The sequence below is a fragment of the Silurus meridionalis genome, chromosome 17 (genome assembly GCF_014805685.1).
Source record: "Silurus meridionalis isolate SWU-2019-XX chromosome 17, ASM1480568v1, whole genome shotgun sequence".
In the NCBI taxonomy this organism is placed as follows: Eukaryota; Metazoa; Chordata; class Actinopteri; order Siluriformes; family Siluridae; genus Silurus; species Silurus meridionalis.
The window spans coordinates 20,266,949-20,293,589 of NC_060900.1; the positions used below are offsets into that span (position 1 = coordinate 20,266,949).

The window sequence follows — 26,641 nt, forward strand, 5'->3', positions numbered from 1 at the left end:
AACAGGGGGTAACTTGTTACAGGACAGCAAAATAGACCATAATGATCCAAGGTCAGAATGCACTGAAATTTCAGAATTCATTCTGACAAGATTACACTTAAATTATGTAGGTAACAGCTCTTTAGGGGAAACAAAACTCTTATTCTATCTATCTATCTATCTATCTATCTATCTATCTATCTATCTATCTATCTATCTATCTATCTATCTATCTATCTATCTATCTATCTATCTATCTATCTATCTATCTATCTATTTCAATCAATGAATGAATAATGAATAAATGAATGAATAATCTCAACATAACCTCCTTTCGGTTACTCCACAGTCCACCAGCATGCCTGACCTTAAAAATAGGAATTTGGTGATGGCATTTTTCTTTCTTTCTTTCTTTCTTTCTTTCTTTCTTTCTTTCTTTCTTTCTTTCTTTCTTTCTTTCTTTCTTTCTTTCTTTTAGCTATAGTACTGAGCTTAGGACATTTTTATAGGCTTAGATAAATAGATTTTTGCCAAATGAAGTGGTGGCAATACTTAAAGACATATTTTGATTCCTTTAAAACTCTAAATTATTTTTATACTGTGAATCATCATTCACAGAAGCTGTCAACTACAGTCCCATTGTGATTTGGATAGATATTAGAATACATACTTGTCTGTAGCACTGAAGATTTATCAAAGGTGGCACCTTCCGATTGAAAAAAGTTAATGAAAAGTGCAGCAACATTCACATGCCTTTTGTTTGGGAAAATGGCGACCTAGCAATCTTGTGACTGGTGCTATGTCTTCATTAAAAGTCAACTTTATGCAAATGAATGCATCTGCCAGACTGCATTTGGCCAGTCAGAGGAGACAACTTGAATTAGCCATAAACAAATCCATGTTAATGCATTGAAAGGTGTATTGAAACACAAACCCAAAGCAGACAGACCATGTAGCATTATGTGGTAAATTAACAAGTGAACACATTCTGTGGCTCATTGTGCATGATGCAAACACTATGATATTTGGTAATGTTTCTTCTGGCAGTTTTCTGGGAATTCCTATGACCAGCGCATGCTTTTTATTAACTCACACTTCTTGTTCAATGTGGGTGGATGCAAGATAGTAGACAGATCTGCAGTCATTTATGTTCAGCTTATTTGAGTAACAAATTAAGGGAAAAAACTGTGGCTCAGTTATGCTGAGGAATCCTTGTGCTGGAATAGTTTAATTGTTCCACTTGAAAAGAAGCAATCACTGCAAATCAGAACAAAGTTAATGAACCTTACTATCCTTATGGGTGTAGTTTATTCCAGCATGACCCACCCTCATTCATAGCACACAGTGGCTCACTAAATGGTCTGATGAGGATGAATATGATGGAAATCATATGGTATGGCCTACATTGTCATGAGATCTCAACCCAATTAGAGAAATCATTACATCAGTACCAAGGTGCTTTAAAGCTAGCAGCTTGTGAAAGACCACTGCCTTACTAAAACTCAATTTTCTTTAAATTTGTTACTTATTTGAATGACTCAAGTCTTCCTGTACTTCCTGAAGTCAAGTACCTGTACAGTTATTTCTGGTACAACACAATACTATTTAGACGGATTTTCATGTACCTCTGGAACTGCACATGATCTTTGTACATTCTCTGTACAATTCTGACCTGTGTCACACATTGTAAGTCTTTCACTGTTTTTTTGTTTTCTTTCCAATATTAAATGATTGTAGCTAATCCTGCACTACAAAGTAAAATACTCCAACATTCAGTGTCTAAACACTGTCAATGTCACACAATTCAACAAGTTCTGCAAATGTCGTGAAGTGATATTAATCTGGAAGTTCCACTGTGGCTGAAAATTCAATATAGCATGTAAAAAGTCCACAAGACGTAAGTCCAATTTAGAGGAACTGCATCTAGTTTGCAGTCATGTGGCCCGGTTGCATAATCAAACATTTACAAAAAAACTTCACCTCTCATCTTCTTATGGACATGCACAGACACAGTTACTTTTGTAGCAGACAATTATGTTTTTTTTTTTTTGTTTATTTGTTTGTTTATGGTCACAGCTCATTAACCCTCTGTTTTCTACGATAGTGTACAATGTATGGAATTGTTGACAAAAATATAGAAAATAAAAATAGAAATTGATATAAAGATTAATAAATATTGAGGAAATGATTGTACTTGCCTTGACCCTAATGTGAACCCTTTGCTTAATATTCAAGAATCACAGTTTTTTCACTTAAAACATATAATTTCTAGTTCTTCGGTGTACTATAATAAATTTAAACTGGTACAGACAACAAACGCCAGAAAAAGTTGTTCCCTACCAAATGTTCAATTTTTATATAAACCATTTCTTCTGTTACCAAGAACATACATGTATAAATTATATCCTGTAACATATATGCTACTGTTAGCCTCTTCTGTCAAACATTACCATTAAACAGATGTGTCTTTTCCATCAGGTTGATTTTGGGGATGATGATCACATCTTCTTCCCTGTCCATGTGGTTAAGTAACTCTGCTACGACGGCCATGATGCTGCCCATCGCTAACGCCATTCTGGAAAGCCTGTTTGGAGACCTGGAGACACTTAAAGAGCAGTGTAAGATCACGGACCACCTTGAGGGTATGCATAAGAATGCAATGATCAAGCAATTATGTCCTTTATAGCTGTCCCTGCCTGTGGAGTCACAGACATTTTAGTCACACATGCATATACTCACATAAGGACTCATAATTTATAACCATAATGTTCAGAACACATTACACAGTGTACAACAGTGCTGTTAAATGTTTAAGCCTGATTGATCAGTGGGTGTTGGTTTATATTTAGACATAGACTAAAATAAAGACTTTGAATTGCACATTTGCAAATCAAATGCAAATCAGTTGTTTTAGAGAGAAATAAAAACTAGAGACTCTTTCGAGGGAACAGCTTTTTATTACTACTGACAGTAATAAAACGTGCTAGAACGACAAGCGATAATAAATAGATAAAATGCAAAATGATATTTTTTTAATTAATAAGCCATTATAATAATCAAGTTTGTTTCTGTATAACAGACACAGCAATACATGTCGTGATTTGTTATTATTGGGTTCATGTTTAATCATATTGTTGTGGATTATTTTCATATAAAAGTCTACCCTGTTGTTGTTTTTTCTTGCTGGCTTAAAAGATTGTAGTCTACTATGTGATTATTGTAAAACTTTAAACAAATCTTATTCTCTTCGACTTGATGGGATGATGATGAAAACAGACATAATAGACTTGTTTTTTCTGTATGTTTTATATAAATACTTTTATAAACTTTTCCTTTCAGATAAATAGTCCTACCATGCTAGGTATAGGTATAAGGTATAATAATGTCATTTACAACAGTAGCATGTAGTGACTGTTATAATGATAAGGGCTGGGTTTAGTGATGCTTTTTACTGATAACATTTTAATGTGACTGTTATCATAAAAAAAGGAATATATAATATTATAATTATATAATAATATAATAATATAATTTCATTATGCACATTTGTACACAAATACACATAATGACATGTAGTGGGTGTGAGACTTAACACAGTGTGGTCTGCTGCTAAATTGGGGATATCACTTTGAAACCGTGTCTCATTTTGGCCCAGAGTCATCCTTGGCTTTACTTCAAGCAGCTTAATGCCACTCTGTAAGCATGAGGAAACCAGCTAAACCACATTTGAGGATGTACAAGGACACAGAAGTTATTTTATGAATTATTTTTAAGTGTTTCAGATATAACTCTGTTTTCTTCTGCTGCAGATCAGGCCCAAGTGAAGCATCATGTACTACTATCGGAAAAACACACTCTGACTGCAGTTGACAGGTGAAGTACTAAAGAATGCTTTATTATACAGTGCCTGTCAAAGGTTTGGAAACACCAAGACTTTTATCATTTATGAGAGACATGTGTTTGTTTTTTCTGTTTATATTCAGCAGCATTTACTTTAACCAAAAAGCTTTACACACTCTTGGCATCCAGTCAGTTCATTTCTCCAAATATTCAGCTGAAATGCTTTGCCATGCCTCTTGTTAAACTAGGCCAGTTTATTTAAAATTTAATAATGCTTTTGGAGCTCAGACGTGCAGTATGCATCGGGTCATTGTATTGTTTTATGGGGAAGTTGGTTCCAATTAGCTGCAGTCCAGATGGAATTGCATGGCTTTGAATTATGGAATGGTAACCATGTTGCATTAGTATACCTTTCACCTGGAAAAAATCTCCAACCTTTTTCTGCTCTATAACAATCTTAAATCATTAAGCTTCCACCTCCATGTTTGATTGTGGGTGTGAGGCAGTCTGCCACCATTTAAAATAAGTTCTTTTTAAACCCAGAAATGCTCAATTTAAACTAAATTTTTAGGCTCATTGGACCACAGAACTTTTTTCCAGTTTTTCCCTTTTACCTTTAATGTTGCAGATTAAAGGCACTGTAATAGCTAGTATATTTATTGAGAGATTAGCTACATCAAGCTAATGCTAGAAAGTCTATACAAGTCAGGATTGCAAGATCATAATTAAAAAAATGATGACTAATGATGATGTGTCTTAGGATGTATTTTTACGAAAATGGCAAATCATCACAAAATGTTAAGCCATGTACTATAATCAGTAATTGTGTCTAAAGTGTAACCTGGTTACAAAAGTCACTAGTGTGTGATTTGATCTTTGCCTTAGAAAATCTCATTTTTTGTCTAAGGTCAATCTAACACGAATCACAAAATCTGAAGACTCTGTCCTACAACTATTTTTTGGCCAGGAGCCAAATAAAGCAAAATGTTGTGTATTTAGACGGAAGCGATGATAACAACATCTTGGAAAAGCATTTTGCTTTCAAATTTTGCTTTTACCATTACTGGTACATAGCTGTCATTTGATACTTATAAAAATAGTAAAATATTACTTTTACCCTTACTGGTAGATAGTTGTCATATGATATTTTTGAGTGGGTGGGAATTGGCCAAAGGTGACCAAATTAGGAAGAAAATAGAGGACAAAAAAGTTTTCTTTAATCTGTGCAATCTGTTCTAACACTATGCTAACCTCATAGGGTTGATGGAATAGAGAAGATAGAGCATAAGAATCAGGAGGAGGTGAGGAAAGAGGCAGAATACCAGCTGAAAGTGTGGAAAGGATTTCTCATCTGTATCCCATATGCAGCCAGCATTGGGGGAACAGCCACTCTGACAGGAACCGCACCCAACCTGATATTCATTGGACAGCTGAAGAGGTTAGTGTAGGAATACTGGTGTAAGGCATCACCATATCTCCAACACAAAAAAAGTTATACATTTGCTGTTCAACAAAAAGCAAAAAAAATAGTTCATCACCAGTCATGGAATCTGAATATGTTCTTGCAATTTAAAATATTATTATCTTTGTGAGTCCATAAAATGCAATAATTTATTTTAAACACACATCAAATGTTAACGCTATAATAAAGTGAATTTCCTGGATGATTTTAAACTTAAAAACTTTTTGACAGTTTGGTGATATTTGTTTTACAGACGTGTTCAGGACAAAACAAATCAGTTTTTAACAAATCAGTTTACATGAAGGTCCAATGGAAAGGCAAGCATTTACAGTAATACGAAACCAGGAAGTGTTGCATATGAGCTCAGTTAGGCATGTTATGAAATGTACTCCACAAACGACTTTAAGCAATCTTAGAGAATAGCACAGATCCTAGCTAATTTTTACCTGTGTGCTAGGCTAGATAGCTAATTCCGTTTATGGTAATGGTGAATGACGAACAACAAAGCTTGAATTGCTATGGTAGTTTGTATTTGAAAAACTAAACAGGAGAGGACAGGAAAATGCACTTCACAGGTTCAGATAATTCCACTCATGCTGACTTTTAACAAGAACAATCATCTAGCCTGCTGCTACATTAATGGTTTAAAATGACATGTTTAATATTAATTTATAATGATTAAAAGCATAAAAAGAAAGCCTCGAAAACTCTAATTGTTCATCAAGCAAATGGCAATTTGTTTCGTAATAAACAACTTTCATATCGTTATTTACCTTGCCTGGTGCTGGAGTTTAGCTTACTCACAGTGCCACCCATCACAACCTGACATTACAAAGTGTGACAGAGAGAAGCTCTGTTCACACTGATGTTTTAGAATGAATCATGAGCCATTCAAAAATGCAATTCCCATCTTTTTATGCAAACTTTCAAATAATGCATGAGGAAGGTAAATTGATTTTAAGAAAGTGCTTACATTTTGAATAGTAGAAAAAAGTAAACGAAAAAAAAGTGATAAATAGTAACGGAAACCATGTTTTTTCCTATAAATATGATATTGCTGATAATGGTGTTTTTTAGTCTGTCTATCATTGTGTGTTTTGTTCAGACTGTTTTGATTATGGCAGCATGTTGCACCCCATTTAGAATTTGCTGGCCAATTACAGTAAGTACTTCATGTACTGCTGCTTAGAAAAATATGTTAGAAAAATAATATTAAAGTTATCACATGGAAATGCAAACAGAATACTTGAACAGCAAAGGGTGAGAATGAGACCCACAACCAAAAATAAAACTCATTGTCTTTATTGTTCACAGTTTTTTATATTTTAATTTACTTTGCAATTTTATTGCATTTTATTGAACACATTTATTTGTTACATATATTCCTAATCTTGGATTATCATGTAGACACATTAAAATTGATGCAAATTAAAATAAGTTTTAGTTTTATAAAATTCAGTACACAATCTTGATTAATCTTCTGCATTATACTGTACACCTGGTGTGTAGAAATCCACATTTTCATGAATAATGAATTGTAATACCTTCCTGCCTTAAAATGTGTCAGTAAGTTACCTAATGTATAAATCAAATCATATGTTTGCAAATAATTTGTGAAACCGAAACATTTTTCAGTTATTTCCCAGAGTGTGATTTCATCAACTTTGGTTCATGGTTCATCTTTGCTTTTCCATTAATGATCATCTTCCTTCTTGTGTCGTGGATTTGGATTGCTTTTCTATATGGAGGAATCACGACAAGGTACAATCAAACCAGCACACACACACACACACACACACATACACACACAAACACAAATTATTTCTACTATTATATAAAATGGTCCAAATAAACATGCATGCTCATTCTGTGTTTGTCTGTGCTGAATGCATTTGTTTGTATTATTATTATTATTATTAATATGTTAACTGTCACTCAGTGTGTTTGCATGCGTGCATGTGCATGTTTATGTATTTAGATTGTGTTTAAACAAACGAAATGACCGTGCAGCTGCCGAAGCCAAGGCCAACGCGGTCATTGATGAAGACTACAAAAAGCTGGGACCCATGAGGTGAGACTGCATGCTGGAAAATCTAGGCAGTTACAGACACTGCTGAAAATGCCATATTTGCTTAGAGATACAATACAGGCTAAAAGTATTGAAGCAAACAGTAAATTGCATTATATTTGCCTATTATGCCACTAATTCATACACACCCATTTCATGGGGGGAAAGGAGAGTCAGTAGGATTATATCACTGCCATAATTTGTATTACATTTTATAGATAATTTTTATATTACTTGTTGTAAATTGAGTTTGTGGATGTTGCTTTCAGGTGTTGCGTCAGGTGTTGTTTAGGTGTGGCATAGATTCCTGTCTTACAGTATTAGTTCTTTCAATATCAAGCAACTGGTAAATCTACATTATGCTGGCAGGAAACTTTAAGTAGACTGCGAAAGACATCATTTGAACAGCATTTCTTCGACTGCGGTTACCCTAAAAATATGCAGGATTGGCAATATTTTTTGGTTAGGCATACTGTTTGAACATTAAAACTCTTGCTAAGTCTATATGGCAAATGCATATCTGAAATTTGCTTAGCACCTAATCCATTTCTCTGAAGGGGAAAGGACATGAAAGATGTTCTTGTAGTGGTAGGTCTTACCTTTAAATTCACCAAACCTGGGTGTCTTTGGTAAATAAAAGATTTCATTTTGCTGTAGATCCACCAGACATGTGCCATAGTTCTGTGATAAATTACCTGGATCTCAATCACAAACAACAGCAAATGTGTGTTTTTGTAGTAATTTTGTAGTTTTCTCTCTGATTATCTTCTCAGTCAATGGACAAGTTTAGTTTAAACAGCAGTGTTAGCTTGCGGTTTAAAAAGCAAAAGCACAAACACATTCTTAAATTTGCATTAACTGCATTTAACTGATATTTATCCAAAATAAATTGAGATAGAATAAAACTGTGCAGAGGAAGTTTAAAAGACTCACTCAAGGTCTCTAATAATTTAACAGTGGTGCTTGGTGTGGTTGGGATTTAAAGTCATGACTTTTTGATCAGTTCTACAGTGCCCACATGGTTTTATATTCTATTTTAATTCATTTAAATGCATTCTAAATAAAAAAAAAACACCTCTGCTGATTTTACCTTTCACTGCTGATATTTTTTTTAATGATTTGTTCAGTATAATAGGATTAACATAGCGCACTTCTTTACATTTCATTTTAGTATTTAAAAAAACGTGCAATAAAATCAAATGATCAATATTATAAGCAATGTTTACTTGTGGCAGAAAAAATTAGCAGTAATAAAAGACAACACCAAAGTGCACTCTTTTGTTCAGGTATCTTTTGTTCAGGTATCTTTGCAAATTTGTGCCTATGAAGACGAATCAATAGATTAGATTTCGTGATCATATCACGAATTGCCGTGAGACTGGGATCAACAAGAAGATCACATGAGGAGGAGGGCTGTAATTTCATGCAAAAAAACTTCACGGGACAAAAACAAAAACTTTACATCAATGTAATGCATTTATACTAAACAAAATTATAAATGCAACACTTTTGTTTTTGCCATCATTTTTCATGAGCTGAACTCAAAGATCTAAGACTTTTAGGCTTATTTTATGTACACAAAAGACCAATTTCTCTCAAATATTGTTCACAAATCTGTCTAAATCTGTGTTAGTGAGCGCTTCTTTGCCGAGATAATCCATCCACCTCACAGAATGACTATTGCACAGGTGTGCCTTAGGCCGACCACGATAAAAGGCCACTCTAAAATGTGTTTGCCATCTAAAATAACGCAAAAGGCCTAAGGGCGAGAGTGGGGAGTCCAGCGGCATGCCTTGTCCCTGTCAGGGATTTCGTGCAGGGTGAGCCACAGATGGTGGTTCTCTCTGTGGTGGTTAGGGTGGCCATAGACTGGCCAATGGCCTTAGCAGTCTCTTTAGTGTCTCGTAGGGCTAAGTCCGCCGTACGGCAGAGCTCTAGTATCTGGCCGCCCATGATGTCTCCCACATTTAACTCTCGCAGCAGGTCAGCTTGGTATGCCTGTAACACATGGTGTGCAGACATCCAGCGGCCTGACCTGCTCAGGTATAAGCCTTTCCCATCAGTATGTAGTATGTAGTATGCAGGGGCTTGGTGGGTAGTGTTGAGGGCTTGAGAGAGGATGCCACACCCGGGAAGCGATAACCTGCTAGCATCTCTTCAACCCTTGGTATGACACCATAGCCATAATCCCTTAGCCCCGCGATGTTGGAATACACCACAGTCTTGGGGCTAAAGGGGCGGGCCGAGAAAGGCTGTGCCCAGGACCTGGACACCTTGGAGTGCAGGTCAGGGAAAAATGGCAGACTCCGATATGGAGGCAGTGACGCCAGAAGCAAAAAGCACTCGTTGAGCTTACTGGACCGAGAGGCTTTTTGCTTATCGGCCGGCCAAGCTATATCCAGCTTCTGGACGGCATGTGTCACAAACTCCAGGAGCTCCTCGCTATTGTTACCGGCCTCAGACCTAGGGGATATCTGTGCCGGCAGCAAATGATACACAGGCAGTGTGCACTGTGGATCAGAGAACAAACTGAGAGAAACACAAGAGAACCAAAAATTAGATGTTTCCACAGCGGCAGTCAGTTTATTACTGAGCGCGCCAAACAGGGGGAAGTATCTCTCTCGTGTGTTCCACCTAGTGGTGTGGCGGGGTAATGACAGATGTTTTACTGAAAGCTCTAGTTTTGTAAATGTAATAAAAAAAAATGAACATGCGGTAATGTATTCACGTATTAATGGGGGGGGATATCAAACTTATAAATTAAATTTTTTTTTTTTTTTGACCCATTACACTCTCCCCTGCTTTTAGAGATGTCTCCGGACATCTAGAACTGAGATTATCACTTAAAGAATGTTTAAGTTTTGTATACATGTTTTAGAGTGACCAGTATATTCTATTTTTCATGACTTTTTTTTTTTTTTTAGAATGCCCATACTGCTGGCACTGGGTAGTGGTGTATGTCAGGTAGCACAGGGTAAGTCTGGACAGGGTAAAGGACACAAGCATGCATCGTGTTGGCTGTTGGTCTCCAAGTTTGATATGTAGGTTGGCCCATCTGGTTGTACGTTAACATCTCCTTCGGCTTAACTGCACGGGTAGACCTGCGCGGGATGACGTTCTCGTCATTCATTGGATGTGCAACCTGCTGTGCTCCCAGATCAGTATCCTCATCACTACCAACCGTGCAGTCATCCGATTGTTCCTGAGGTTCCCCATATGGCAAAGAGTCTGTCAGTGCTTGCGATGGTTCTGATGTCACAACCTGAGGGTGCTGCTCGTATGTCTCAAGGTTATCTGACTCTGCCCTGTAGTGTACAGGGTGAAACTCTGGTGCTACGACACGAAGATGACTGTGTGGCTCACCCTGGAACTGTTTAAGAATTACTCTTTCCCTTTCATACACTGGTACTAATCTGGGATTACATGCATATCCTTCCTCATCCCCAGAATCACTGGTTTCAGGCTCGAGGGTGTCAGACATTTGATGCTGGCTGTTCATGCGGTGAAGTTTCCGTCTTTGTCGTTTCTGTGTCCGATTGTCCTGACCATCATGTTCAAGTGGCAGATCGTTTACAGGCAAAAGGAGATTGCGGTGCCGTACACGAAGAGTGCGGTCACCGGTTTCAGCTTGAATTCGATATACAGGACCGTCTCCCATCCTTTCAACAACACTGTGAACTTTGTTCTCCCAGTAAGGGCGGAGTTTACCAGGCCCACCTCTCTCCGATAGGTTGCGGACAAGCACACGATCACCTGGCTGAAGCACGATTCCTCTGACACCACGATCATAGTATTTTTTCCCTTTTGCAGAACACCTTTTACCGTTTTCAGAGGCAATCCTATATGCCTCCTGCATCCGAGATGCCCACTTCTGTGCATATTCCTGACGGGTCTCAGCCTGTGGCTCAGATTCAAGGTTAAAGAGCAAATCGATGGGTAGTCGGGGGACTCTCCCAAAGAGTAGAAAATGTGGGGAATAGCCCGTAGCTTCGTGCTTTGAACAATTGTACGCATGGACAATGTGTGGTAAATGTTCTTTCCACTCTGATTTCTTTTCCTCTGCGAGTGTTCTGAGCATTTGAAGCAATGTTCTATTCAGACGCTCAACAGGGTTCCCCTGTGGGTGATAGGGGGTTGTTCGAGAATGAGTAATGCCAGCCAGTTGCTCAAGTCGTTGGAACAAGTTATTCTCGAACTCCCGTCCCTGATCATGATGAAGCTTTTGTGGATACCCAAAGCGTGGAATAAAATCATAGAAAATCTTTTCTGCGGCCGTTTTGCCCGATTTGTTCCGCGTTGGATAGGCCTGGGCGAACCGAGTAAAGTGGTCTACTAGAACCAAGATATACTCATAGCCTCCTTTACTTGGTTCAAGGTGCAGATAATCTACAGACAATAGCTCAAATGGGGCACTAGTTGTAATTGAGCCCATTGGTGCCTTTTGAGGAACAGTAGGTCGCTTTTGTTTGATACATGAGCATTGACGAATGACATAATCTTCTATGTCACGCTGCATGAAAGGCCAATAAAATCTTTGTCTTGCCAGCTGGATAACTTTGTCAGCCCGATATGCCCCATGTCATCATGAAGGTGTTTGAGCACGAGAGACCGGAGGAGTTAGGAGAACCAGTTGTCTCGTTGCCCTGTCTGTCTGTATAAAATTCCCTTGTCAAGTCTAAGTCTGTTCCATTCATGTATCAGTCGTTGTGTGGTTGGATCCATTTGTCTTTTGTCTTTGTTATTGGGGTTCCATCCTTTCTCCTTCATTGTAATTACGTCACGGATGGAAGCGTCTTCTTTTGGGCAGCTTGAATGTCTTCAGGAGCGATAACGGGTGGGCTGGCAGCAAAACATCATTACTGGAACAAAGCTGAAGGGCGCAACCCATGGTACTTCTTTCTCTCTCTGCTTTATCCCCTGCCATATAGCAGAAATAACATCTGGAGGTAAAGACTCAGAGTATTCTCTGATGTGGCCCTGAAGCTGCACTGGGAACCGAGAAAGCGTGTCCGCATCTGTGTTGGTTTTGCCTGGCCTGTATTTAATGGTGAAGTAAAGTCGGCCAATTCACCCACCCATCGATGCCCGACAGCACTCAACTTGGCGGTACTCAGAATATAGGTAAGTGGGTTGTTATCTGTGAATACTGTGAACGTGGGGGCATAGTATAGGTAATCACGAAATTTATCGCAGATGGCCCATTTTAAGGCAAGGAACTCAAGCTTGTTGGAATGAAGGTGATAATTCTTCTCAGCAGGCGTGAGTGTTCTTGAGCCATAGGCAATTACACGTAATTTACCTCCCTGTTCCTGATAGAGTACAGCCCCCAGACCTTCATTGGATGCGTCGGTGTGGAGGACAAAAGGTAAATCAAAGTCTGGGTAGGCCAGGATAGGAGAGTAGGTTAACATGTCAACAAGGCGAGCAACAACAGCGCTGTGTTCGGGGTCCACTGAACTGGTGTCTTAGATGGCAACTGACCTTTTTAACACTCTGTTTGGTTGGCCCAGTTTTGACTTGTCTCTCTTCAGACTCAACAGGATGTTCTTGAAGCTTAAACAGTGGGCGGGCTATTCTGGAAAAATCCTGAATGAACGATCTATAATAGCCTAAAAAACCCAATAAAGCTCTAACTTCTCCCACATTCTTTGGTTTCCGTTCCTTTCATTGCAGCACTGCTTCCAGATCCTTGGGATCAACCTGGACACCCTCGCTTGAAACTAGACGTCCCACATACCTCACCTGATGTTTAAACAATTCACACTTTTTTGGACGTAATTTCACACCATGCTCCCGTGGCGGCAGAAAACACTCTGCAGGTCTTTGATGTGGTCCTGAAAGGTTTTTGAAAAACAGAGAACATCGTCTAAGTATGGAAAACAGCATTCATCCCTCAAACCATTTAGCACACCTTCCATGCACCTTTGGAAAGCTGCTGGCGCGTTAGTCAGGCCAAAGGGAAGGCGAATCCACTCATACAATCCCCAAGGTGTGCTGAAAGCTGTCAGGTGCCTGGAGTTCTCCTCAACGAAGCCCTGGTGATATGCACTGCCTTGGTCTAGTATGGAGAACCACGAGTAACCTCCAAGGTTATCTAATAGATCTTGTATACGTGGCAGGGGATGGCGGTCGGGAATGGTTTTACTGTTTAGTCCGCGAAAGTCAACACAAAGTCGAAGGCTCTTATCTTTTTTCCTAACACATACCACAGGGGAGGAGTAAGGTGATGTAGACTTCCGAATCCACCCATGATCAAGAAGTTTTTGAACATATTCCTTAACTTCTCTGTACAAAGGCTTTGGGACTGCGTTGTAGGACTTTTGGACTGGTGTGTCATCACTTAAGCAGATTCGGAGCCGTAAGTCTGGAATGCAACCAATATCGGTTTCATCTCTAGCAAATACATCAGACTGATCAAAAAGCATTTGTCTGACTATTTTCTGTTCGTCCTCTGCCAGATGGGATACATCTACTGAGGATGCCATTTTCTTTATTTGGATGCACAGAAAGATTCCTGTCTTTTCTGTTTTTTCAGATCATCAGTCCTCAACTGAGCTGAGCATGATCGGGAAGTATCTTGGCATCTGGACTCAGGGCGAGCAATGGATTGCTGGACGGGTCTGAGCTCGACAATATCTTGAGATTTCCAAGAATTGTCCTCTGTGGCAGATAAATAGCATGTTTAGTGGGGTTCTGGACTGGGATTTTGACACATTTTGACAATCCACCAGGAACATCCACTAATGCTGGTAACAGCTCTAAACCCTCAATGCAGTCATTTCCAGCAATAGGCTGAAACAGCAGGGTTCCATTACTGGACCACCCTCGAACCCGACTCTTAACTTCTCGAATCTGTCCAGCAGGTATGGTTACACCTCTCTTACCAATGCAAACGTAGTGCTGTGGTGTCTCCGTAAAAGTTACTTCCTGGAGGGCCAACACTAATGCTTCTACCGTAGATGCACTGACACCTAAAGCTTCTTCCAGAATAGTAGAAACATTGACTTTCTCTTTCGAATTGGCATTTTCTTTAATGATCTCTGCTATGACATTACTACCTAAGAGGGGGTAGTTACAGTCGTGACTGATAAGAAGTGGCACTCTGATCAATACATGCCCATGATGCTGACTATGTATCTGAAGATCAATCTCCGCCCGTCCATCAAGAGGAACTCTAGTGTTATTAGCAGCAGAAATTTCAAGGGATTGATCAGAAACAACAATCCAAGTGGCTGTATTTTGATGTGTGGAAGTGTTTGTTCAATCCATGATTTGCTCACCATTGTCACTTGTGCCCCTGAGTCAAGCAGCATCTGAAGAGGTGCGCCATTGATGGAGCATGAGACCAGACATCGCCTACCAATGAGTTGAGCTACTCTTATCTTTGGATCCGACTGGCACTGTGAGTTTGACTGTGAGCATTAAGGTTTTATGACCTTTTCTTGGGGCTTATCACTGTTTAGGATCGCTGGCTGCCCCTCTCCAGCGACCTCCTCCCGTTTCCCGACATCTTTCGTTGGAGACAGCCAATGGCACGATGTCCTGCCTGGCCACAAACAAAGCAGTGAACACAGTTTGTATTGTTTTTTGTACACAGTCATTGCATTTACCTCTTGTCTCAGATAATGGTGGTTGGGCGCGATCAGTAGATGAGCGGCTGTCTTTCAAGTTCACAGTCTCAGTGGGGTGGACATCTGGGCTAGGTGCTTGGTTAGAGAAGAAACTTGAGCAGTTAGTTCTTTGATAGCATCACGGTTTGCTTGTAACTCAGCATCAACTTTTGACGGGTGTTTAGTTCACTTTGGGAGTGCTGAGCTGCATTTACAGTAACTGGTCTGTGTCTACCTACTGAACCCAGTCTTTTTAATCGCCCTTCTTCTTCAGTTGTTGATTTTGTTATTTGTTCCAAGAGTAAGTCATCGCTAACCTGCATGTCTGAGAGAAAGTTTTAAGATCATGTCTAACATGGCTGCTTCTTCGTTTAACCCTTGGTAAAGTGTGTGAAGGAAAGTGCCCTGAACAAGCTCTTTGTTATAGCTGAAACCTACACCAGGTTGTTGTGACTCAAAGAGAACACGCTGTTTTAGACCCATTATTCTGTAAAGAAATTGTTGTGGGCTTTCTTTGTAATTTTGTCTAGCACTAGCTAGTTCTTGAAAAAGTTCAGTTACATTTTTGTCTCTAATGTGGGAGCGAAGAAATCTCTTCAACCCATCAATAGTGAGATCATCCTTATTAACCAACATCTCTTTGAATGTACCAGGTTTTGTTATTTTAAGGACAGCTCTGATAATCTCAGACTCACTGAAACCCTCCTGCAACCCTTCATTTATTTGTTTACAGAGACAATTGAAAGACATGTCACACCCTGCATCACAGATTTGACCACCATGTAACTTAAATTCTCTGCGTGGTAACAAAGCTGAAACATCTGACAATCTTACAACATGATCAGAAATGTTAGATGATGAGTTCATCCTACCCAAAGGAGCAGCGCCGACGTGGGAGGGCATACCTGGCGCTGATGAAGTGACTTCCCTGGTAGGTACATAGCTGTCTCTGCCCTGGAATGATGAGTGCAAGCGAGTGTCTTTGTCCATGTGTAATGTTGGTGTAAGAGTAACTCTGTTCATAGAGGATGGTGGTAGACGATCTTCTCCATCATCATTGGGTGGAGTGTGACGACGGTGGTGCGTTGGTGAATCCACAGCCAAGTCAGGGGCAACAGTACCAGATTCAGTGGCTTGGGTATCTGAAGCTGATAACACATCATTGAGCAAGTCGAAAAGGAGGAGAAGTTGAGTCATGCCTTCATCTTCAGCAGCTTTTAGCTTCTCACTTCTGATGTAGTCGACGATTAGGTCATACAGTTCAGGTTCACTGAGATCAGCAACACGGTAAGTTTGTAGCCATCATCTATTGAACTGGCAACAGTCTGCAGCTGACTAAGATTCAAATCTGAAAGTTTCTTTTGGATCTTGAAGACCAGCACTGGCGTTGGCTTAAGGTAGTCATCTTGATGCATAACCTGTGGCAACTGTTCTCTGGATGACACTTGACACTGCAGTCTTCCCTGAAACACTGGTCACAGGATTCCACAGTTACTATGACAACCTTCCCAAACGAGATGTGCTGTATCCCGGACGAGCCCCCAATTGTTACCGGCCTCAGACCTAGGGGATATCTGTGCCGGCAGCAAATGATACACAGGCAGTGTGCACTGTGGATCAGAGAACAAACTGAGAGAAACACAAGAGAACCAAAAATTAGATGTTTCCACAGCGGCAGTCAGTTTATTACTGAGCGCGCCAAACAGGGGGAAGTATCTCTCTCGTGTGTTCCACCTAGTGGTGTGGCGGGGTAATGACAGATGTTTTACTGAAAGCTCTAGTTTTGTAAATGTAATAAAAAAAAATGAACATGCGGTAATGTATTCACGTATTAATGGGGGGGGATATCAAACTTATAAATTAAATTTTTTTTTTTTTTTGACCCATTACACTATCGGGTTTGCAAGAGCCCTTGTTGAAGAGTGCCCACCGGGACTGCCACATTTTTTAACACTAAATATACATATACAGATAATTTTTTTACATTACACTCCTGCCCTGGAGGGAAAACAAAGTATGTTTTCATAAGAATGTAGAGCTTCACACACCAACATCAGATAGATCATTTATAGATAGAGCGTTATAGTTCCTTAAAGGAAACTATAAGAGTCAAAATGTAAGGACTGTCCTGCCAGTGCTGACATTTCAATTCTTTTTTTTTTTTTTTTTTTTTTTATAAAAAGTATTTTTTTGTTTTTTCCTGTGGTATAGTGTTAGGGCTCATATTAGAAAAAGATTATAAATAGGTAACTAACTAACTAATTAACTAACTAACTAACAAACAATTCTTCTCATTTAGGCCATGCCATGCATTTATATATAAATAAACTTCAAAAAAATAATATTTAAAATAAATGATATATTTAAAAAAAATTAAAATTATATACATATATATATATATAAATATTTAACACTAAATATTTTTACATAAAATTTTATTACTTTACACTCCTGCCCTAGAGGGCAAACAAAGTATGACTGTTTTCCTAAGCATGTAGATCTTCACACACCAACATCAGACAGATCATTTTACAAAAACAGTTAGTCTTATTTCTGGATCAAGACCAACTCTTAAGGGTGGTGGGTGTGGTGGGAACCCACTGTGAAGTAAAACTGGAGTCATTTCAAAACTGGGGTCATTATAATTTATCAAATGCAAGCTCTCTTATTTGTTATTGCAAGTCCTTTTTTCTGTAATAGAGCTCTGTATTTCTATTTGTGGTTCTGAAATATCATACCATTATAGCACTCATTTTCTTATGTGTTGCTTAGTGATATTGTCATAAAACAGTAATTCCAGGATTTTGTATCTCTTTTTCTTCCCCTCTTTAGTTTTGCTGAGAAATCCATCTCTTTCTTCTTCATCCTGTTTGCTATCCTCCTATTCACCAGAGACCCAAAATTCGTCACAGGCTGGTCCATATTCTTCAGAAAAGAGTAAGACAGAATCTCTCTCTTTTTCTCTCTTATAATTGTAACTTTAAAGTACTATAAAATAGATAATTAGTGAACATACTGTAAAAAAGACATACTTAATCTATCACCCATAAACTGTACCTGGCAAATCATTTGGAAATTCATGGAGAAAGATGAAATTGAACACATTTCATCATAAAAGATCCCAGAATAGATGACCTAGTGTGTCAGTCACCCATCACCTTGTCTCTTATCTTTTTCTTCTCCACATCATGCTAATGACCAGAGACAGGGATGTGCAGGGGTCCAGCTCTCATATAGTTTCCAATAAACCAACCTTCCTCTGACAGCAGGGTGTCTGTCTGTACTCACTTTGCCTGATTTACACTAAGAGAAGAAAACAAGAAAGAGAATGTTTTTGGGCTCTTCACCAAATACATTGACGAATAAAATACTTTCTAGAGCTAAAATTTCTAGTTTGCAAGTCAAGAATCTACACAAACTTGGTCAGAATGTTTGTGTGCCCAATCTATAAAATGTAAATTGTGTATTCACCACCAGTGCTTCTAAAATCCCTAAATTTGATCTTCAATTATTTCCTTAATTATGTATTTAATTATATATATTTTTTCTAGTGACCAGCATCTGCAGGACAGCCCATTTTAGAAATTGGGACACAATTGTGTCATATTCTTTTTATTTATAAATAAAGTTAAATGGTGCTCTGCAGGGTATAAGAATAAATAAAAAGTATTAGAACCAAAATCTGAATGATAGTATTTTCCTGATTTTCCCGATAGGTTTTTTCGTTCATAACAAATTTAGGGTTTTCATCGCAGCGATTACTTATGCACACACATATTGTGAATGCAATAAAAACAGTTTCTATAAAAATATAAGCAGTCAATGCAATAATTTTCCGTAGTATATAGGTATCCTCCCATGTAATATCATGGGATATTTTGTGTAGATTTATGATTTACAATATAATGCCAATAACATACTTTTCAGTATTACTACTAGAACTACTAAAGTAATCTTACTGTAACCTTCAGTCATGCTTGCTGTTGTACACAAATAATTCCATTTTACTTTCTAAACCATTGGTTATTACCAGGGCCTTTTACTGAAGTACTATTACTGAAGTATTATTTAATTACTTAAGTATTATTTAAGTTGGAGATTTGAGCATTTATTCAAGTAAATAATGGTATATTACTTTATAGTTACTTTATACTATATACTTTACACACACCTGGATAATACATAGTCAAAATTCAAGAGAAGTACTATTCAGGTCACCCTAGTGACAAGCAAAGACGTAACATATCTTTTTTTCTCTCTGAGAATATATATTTTGTTGTTGTCCTGCAACAGGCTGCAATATTCTGTCACATATACTTCATGAAAATTTTAAAAGACTTTTGTTTTTACAATAGTGATAACAGGGACTTGTTTTGCAGAGATTCCCTGGCATCAAATGGCTCAAAAGTCCATTAAAATCTTTATTTGAGGAATCAAACACAATGGGACATCTAGTTGAAGGAAAAATCACCATTACATAATCCTAAAATCACCCTTACATAATCCTAAAATTAATGATTTAATGATAACCTCATTGTCAGGGAGCTACCTGTTCCTTCTCCTGTGCAGGCCGCGCCCACTCGTAGCTCATCCCCAGCATACTAAGGACACACACCTGAACCTCGTTTATTTCATTCATCACCTAACCCATATAAACCCCTCACCTACACACACACTCTGTCAGTTATTGTTTCATGGTTTTGCTGCCCGTCACACGCTTTCCGTTGGACTGTTCAGCACCGTGCTTCTTCCCAGCGCACGGGATTCATACACCGACTGCCGGTGTTTGTTCCCATGCACCGTGGACGCGCTGCTTCTCGCCCCACGGATATTATACCCTTTTTCAGCGAGTGTATCTGGATTTGCCTTGTGTTTCAAATAAACTTTCGTTTGCTTTCACTTGACTTCGCCTCCAGTTTCCTCGCGTGACAGAATAACTGACCTCGAAGAACAGTAAGGAGCTGTTTTCCGGCTCTTACCTGTAGATGGATACCGGACCCAGCGGCTCCTCCGGGAGCAGCTCCGCCGACCCGGTTCGGGATCTCGTCGCCGCGCTGCAAGCCGCCTTTCCAACAGCGGCTCGAACAACCCCCGCGGTTACCGGCAGTCCCATGGCGCTCGGGGCGTTTTGGAGAAGCGTCGGTGCCGCGGCTTCCTGCTCCAGGTGAACCTCTACATAGAGATGCAACCGCAGCGGTTCCCATCGAGCGGTCCAAGGTAGCGTTCTTTATTTCTCTACTTTCCGGGAGGCGCTAGCTTGAGCTGTCGCTGTGGGACTCGGAGAGCCCAGTATTAAACACCTACGCTTTGTTTACGCGCACTTCCTGGAAGTTTTCAGCGCCGCCTCCGGGGTCCTAACCACCGCCGACCAGCTGCTCAGTTTGCGACAGGGGAGTGATGACATCACGGCTTACAGCCTGCGCTTCCGCACACTGGCGGCATCTAGTGGTTGGAACGAGTCAGCGCTTCTGGGCATATATCGAGTGGGACTCACACCAGAAATTAAACAGGCAATGGCGATCTATGGCGACAGGATGGGGCTGGAGGAGTTCATAGGAAAGTCCATCGGCCTTTCACAGCGGCTCGTGGCATGCCCACCGATACACCATCCCTCAGGGACCCATCCTGCAACCACCCCGGCTTCCGATACCGAACCAATGCAGCTGGGCTCACAAAGGCTGTCCAGGAGAGAGAAACAGCCGATTGGCCACGGAAAGTGCCTGTACTGCGGTGACCGGGTCATTCCATCGCCAGATGCACCAGGCGTCCGTTCGCGGCGGTGAGTACTGTTGAGTTCCCTGCAGACATCTCTCCTTTGTCTAAGCTCACGGTAATGCTTCTAACCCCAAGCCTATCTGTCTCCGTATGTGCTTTGGTGGACTCTGGATCAGCAGGTAACTTCATCTCCCAAGCCTGCCTCGACCGCCTTGGCTCCCCGAGAGAGGGCTCCCAGGACTTAGCCGTCCAGACCATCCAGGGCCGCCCACTGGGAAGGGGCTGGGTGAAGTACTGTGCGCCAGTTGTCACCCTCCAGGTGGGGCTGTTCCATCGGGAGGACATCCGGTTCATGGTACTCGGCGACTCTACAGTCAGTGTGATCTTGGGACGGCCCTGGTTACAACAACACGCCCACGGTGTTCCTGGGACCCGTGCGACATTCTAGAGTGGAGTGCACACTGCCGGGAAAACTGCCTCTCCCAGCTACCCACACGGGTCCATAAGGTCGTGGTCGGTGCCACCAGGGTGGAAGAAGCCACCACAAAGACCCAGGCGGCGATTCCTGTGGAATACCAGGCATTCAAGGATGTGTTTTGTGCCAAAGCAGCCACTCGTCTTCCCCCTCACCGGCCTGGGGATTGCTGCATCGACCTGCTTCCTGGGGCTAAGCTGCCCAAGGGCCGTGTCTATCCCCTATCCGCTCCTGAACATCGAGCTATGGAGGAGTACGTCCAACAGGCGCTCCAGCAGGGGTTCATCACCCAATCCACCTCACCGGCAGCCTCAAGCTTTTCTTTGTGGGAAAGAAGGGCGGGGTCTTCGTCCATGCATCGACTACCGGCAGCTAAACGCCCAGATCGCTCCTCTCCCTTATCCCTCCCTCTCGTGCCGTCAGCTCTGGAGGACCTAAGGGAGGCTAGGGTATTCTCCAAACTCGACCTCCGGGCGCGCATACAACCTAGTACGCATCAGAAGAGGAGGCGAATGGAAGACCGCCTTCATTACACCCTCAGGGCACTACAGTACCGGGTCATGCCGCACGGCCTCTCGATCGCTCCGGCAGTGTTCCAGGGGTTCATGAGCGAGGTGCTCCGGCCCTTCCTCCAGAAGTGTGTCATGGTCTACATCGATGACATCCTGATCTACTCACGTAACCTGGAGGAGCACCATCGTCACGTGCTTGGCGTACTAGGGCGCCGTTCCCACCAGCTCTATCTGAACCTCTCCAAGTGCGAGTTCCACCTGGACGAGATACAGTTCCTGGGCTACGTGATTAGTGCACGGGAATACAGATGGATGAAGGCAAGGTGAAGGCTGTAAGGAACTGGCCCGTTCCTGAGTCAATCAAAGAGCTCCAACGGTTCCTGGGCTTTGCTAACTTCTATCGTCGGTTCATCCAGGGTTACAGCCAGATCACGGCACCCCTCACGACCCTCCTCAGGGGTAAAGCACGGACCCTGAGATGGACCCCAGAGGCTCAGGAGGCTTTCGGCGAGCTCCGCCAGCGTTTCTGCCTCGCCCCTGTGTTACGTCATCCAGATCCCGGAGACCGTTTGTGGTGAGTCGGCGCCTCCTCCACCGGCGTGGGCGGCTCTCTCCCAGCTATCAGGCAACCCGCCACAGCTCCATCCCTGCGCTTACTTCGCATAAGCTCTCAGCGGCTGAACAGAACTACGACATCGGCAACCGTGAGCTGTTGGCAATAAAGATGGCTCTGGCGAATGGAGGCACTGGCTGGGCGCGAGCACCCATTCACTGTTATCACAGACCACAAGAACCTCCAGTACCTACGGAGGCCGGAGGCTCAACCCCAGGCAGGCCCGCTGGGCCTCTTCTTCACTCGGTTCGGTTCCACGTCACCTACCGAGCCGGGCGCTTAATGGTAAGGCCGGCGCCCTCTCCCGGGTGTTCGGGCCGAGGAACCCAGCGATCCGGACCCCATCCTTCCTCCCACACTCGTCGTGGGGCCCATCGTCTGGGGCGTGGACAGGAGATCCGCTCAGCTTCTCTCCAGGAACCGGCCCCGGTGTCCTGAGGGACGTGTCTTTGTCCCCACCTCCTGCCGACGAGGGCTCATGCAGTCGGTACACGAGGGGCCCGGCACGGGTCACCCAGGGAGAGGAGGACAGTTCAGCTCGTCCAGGCAGCGTTACTGGTGGCCGGGATGGCAGAGGAGATCACCCGGTTCGTCCAGGGTGTGCCACCTGCGCCATGTCAAAGTGCCACGGCACCTACCCGTGAGCAAGCTGGTGCCACTCCCGTCCATAGCGCCCTGGTCCCACCTGGGATCGACTTCGTGACCGACCTGCCACGGTCAGGGGGACACACGTGCGTCCTGGTAGCGGTGGACCGCTTCTCCAAAGCCTGCCGTTTTGTTCCCCTCAAGGGCCTGCCCACCGCCCTCGAAACAGCCGAGGCCCTGTTCACCCACGTATTCAGGAATTTTGGTCTCCCGGAGGAGATAGTCTCAGATCGTGGGCCCCAGTTCACGTCTCGGGTGTGGAAGGCCTTCTTCCAGCTCCTGGGGGTTTCGGTGAACCTAACGTCTGGTTACCACCCGCGGTCGAGCGGCCAGGCGGGCGGAAGATCCAGGAGCTGAGCAGGTACCTGAGGACTTACTGCAGCCAGGACCAGGAGGACTGGGCTCGTTTCCTGCCCTGGGCCGAATACGCCCAGAACTCGCTCCGGCAGGATTCCACAGGTCTCACCCCTTTCCAGTGCGTGCTGGGGTTCCAGCCACCCCTGTTCCCGTGGTCGGACGAGCCCAGCGACGTACCCTCGGTGGGCGCCTGGTTCCGGGAGAGTAACGGGTCTGGGAGTCGGCGCACACCCAGTTGCGTCGGGCCCTTCGCAATACTCGCCGGCACGCTGACGCCAGGCGTCTGGAGGCTCCTCGTTTCCGCCCCGGGGATCTGGTATGGTTGTCGACACGGGACCTGAGGCTGAAGCTGCCGTGCCGTAAGCTGAGCCCCCGGTACATCGGGCCCTTCAGGGTTTCCAGGCAGATCGGAGACGTATCCTACCGGCTGGAGCTGCCACCCGGTACCGCATTCATCCCACCTTCCATGTGTCCCTGCTAAAACCGTATGTCTCGCCTTCCTCTCGTCCTCCAGGTGACCCCGCGGCGTCCGTCCAGCGGAGGTCGTGGCGCAGCAGACGTGTATGCTGTGCGGGAAGTCTTGGATTCCAGGCGGCGCAGGGGTCACCTCGAGTACCTCGTGGATTGGGAGGGCTACGGCCGGAGGGCGGTCTTGGGTGGCCCGGCGGGGCGTGCTGGACCCAGCGTTGCTGGCGGAGTTCCACGCGGCTCACCGCGCCGCCCGGCGCCCGGGCTGGGGTCGCCCTCGCCGCAGAGTCCGGGCGTCGGTGCCGCCCCTGGGGAGGGTGGTGTCAGGAGCTACCTGTTCCTTCTCCTGTGCAGGCCGCGCCACTCGTAGCTCATCCCCAGCATACTAAGGACACACACCTGAACCTCGTTTATTTCATTCATCACCTAACCCATATAAACCCCTCACCTACACACACACTCTGTCAGTTATTGTTTCATGGTTTTGCTGCCCGTCACACGCTTTCCGTTGGACTGTTCAGCACCGTGCTTCTTCAGCGCACGGGATTCATACACCGACTGCCCGGTGTTTGTTCCCATGCACCGTGGACGCGCTGCTTCTGCGCCCACGGATATTATACCCTTTTTCAGCGAGTGTATCTGGATTTGCCTTGTGTTTCAAATAAACTTTCGTTTGCTTTCACTTCGGCTTTCGCCTCCAGTTTCCTCGCGTGACACTCATATGCTGTGTTTTATTTATTACTTAGAAACTTTAAACAAGTACAGATACACACTATTGTGGCATCAGAAAGATGCTATATATTTCATTTGATATTTAAATTAATGTAAAATGTTGACTACAGCACTTTTAACATGTAAACAGTTTTAAAAATACATTACATACACATTTTCAATTGAAGAGCCAAACGCTAAGTGTGAAAGAAGTACCATTCCGGTTCACTCCAGTGTTAATTTTGTCTGAGAAAATACATATTAATACACGTTTCTTTTATGGAAACTGACGTTTTTTTTTTTAAATTAAACACAGCATGAATAAAGCCAGTGAATTGTAATTGTAAGCAAATAGCTAAATATGTGGAGAAGTGCAGAGATAGTGAAGTAAGGAGAGAAAACTCTCTCCGCAGGAAACTCAGCTGCATTAACACTGGAGCACAGCATGCATACTAAGCTTAGCTGGAGAAAAGAGATCCAGGACAAAAGCACACTCTGATGATTACTATCCCTTTCAGCTAATCTTGAGCATTATGTCCAATTCACAGCCTAATTTAGGTTACTTAATCTGTTGTCTTGAATTAGGATTGGCCTCATAATCTATCCATCAAGAACGTAGGGGGAAAAAAGTAGAGGAGATGTCTTCAAGAGGGTTTCAGGTGAATTAATATAGATGGACCCAATCTGGTCAGGTCTCCATTAATGTGTGCTGCTTACAAAAACATCTTGTGTACTGAACTGATATATATATATATATATATATATATATATATATATATATATATATATATATATATATATATATAAAATTTGTTTTGTTTTCTCCTTTCTCTCTCTCTCTCTCTCTCTCTCTCTCTCTCTCTCTCTCTCTCTCTCTCTCCCCCTCTCTCATGATTGAAGCTACGTCTCAGATGCCGTTACTGGAGTTACCATCATCTCCATCCTGTTCTTTTTCCTTCCAAGTGTCCATCACTGCGATGGTGGCTGAACACTAGAGGTCAGAGCATTACCCAAACTAGCTCCAAATAACCATTTTTGTTTTCATTGTAAAGTTACAGTCCTCTTAATCCCTCACTTTTAGACCTGTTAGTTATCTATACCAGTGTGGTGTAATACGACTTGGCACAAAATGCAAATAATCATGTTTTGCTCCTTTGATACATCACAGTCTGCATATGATTATAAAACATCACTCTAATATTTATCGAAAATGGGTACCATAATTTCCAGACTATAAAGCGCACCCATATACAAGCCCTGAATTTTACAAATATTTTTATTTTTAACAAAAAATAAGCCGCACCTGTCTATAAGCCGCAGGTGTCTACACTAATGTACTTTACACACGCTTTAACGAAAGACACGTTAAACACGGTGTAACAGGTGAAATATGTTGCGCTTCCTTTAGGAGCATAGCCGTATTTTGGGAATAGCGAGCTCTCCCTTCACCCTGACTCAACGCGTTACAACGGCTTGTATCTAAACAGTAGCCGACCAAGAAAGTCATTGTTTACTGTCTTCCTCCTTCCTTTTACAAATATTTCTCTCGGGAGTTTATCTTTTGGGTTTAAAAATCACCCGATGGAAGTTTTTTTCTCTCGATGCTGTGCAGCTCAGAACACAGGTGAGGTGCGTTTTTTCGTTTCCGTTCGGAAATTTCATTGGTCTAATGTTATGGGGTTCAGTTTTTTGGCTTGAAGTTTGTGAAACCGAGAAAAACCCAGGGAAAATTCATAAATTAGCCGCTTCGTTGTTCAAGCCGAGGGGTTCAAAACGTGCGGAAAAAGTAGTGGCTTATAGTCCAAAAAATACGGTAATTATATGTTTTTCATGGTTAAGTAACCAAAGTCACTGTAAAAGTCTGTGAGTACTTAAATGTTAATGGATGAATGTACATTTGTTTGAATATATGAATGTAATTATATACAAAACAGCACACTAATATAAATTTGGAATTAATGCTACAGCCAGAAATATTATCAGATATGTGTTCTTATAAAAAATTTCAATTCCGTTCAAAGTTATCAGTGTTTTATAACTGCACCATTCAGAGAAAAGTGTGAGTTTTAATACAAATTAACCGCAGTACAATAACTATAAAACTTACAGTAACACCAGGTGACAATTTTGCTCTTGATAAGGGTTTCTGCCAACTACCATAAATGAATAGTGTCAGTGCTTGAAAA

General features: G+C 42.2%; 1 protein-coding gene across 1 annotated transcript in view; it reads left to right on the top strand.

Moving 5' to 3' along the window:
- slc13a3 (solute carrier family 13 member 3) overlaps window positions 1–26,641 on the top strand; it is a 35,826-nt gene that overhangs the window by 3,597 nt on the left and 5,588 nt on the right. The window contains 8 exon segments of the mRNA XM_046870720.1: window positions 2,458–2,621; window positions 3,789–3,852; window positions 5,078–5,257; window positions 6,917–7,042; window positions 7,260–7,352; window positions 17,792–17,896; window positions 25,356–25,402; window positions 25,405–25,452. Coding sequence (XP_046726676.1) covers window positions 2,458–2,621; window positions 3,789–3,852; window positions 5,078–5,257; window positions 6,917–7,042; window positions 7,260–7,352; window positions 17,792–17,896; window positions 25,356–25,402; window positions 25,405–25,452 — 827 coding nt within the window.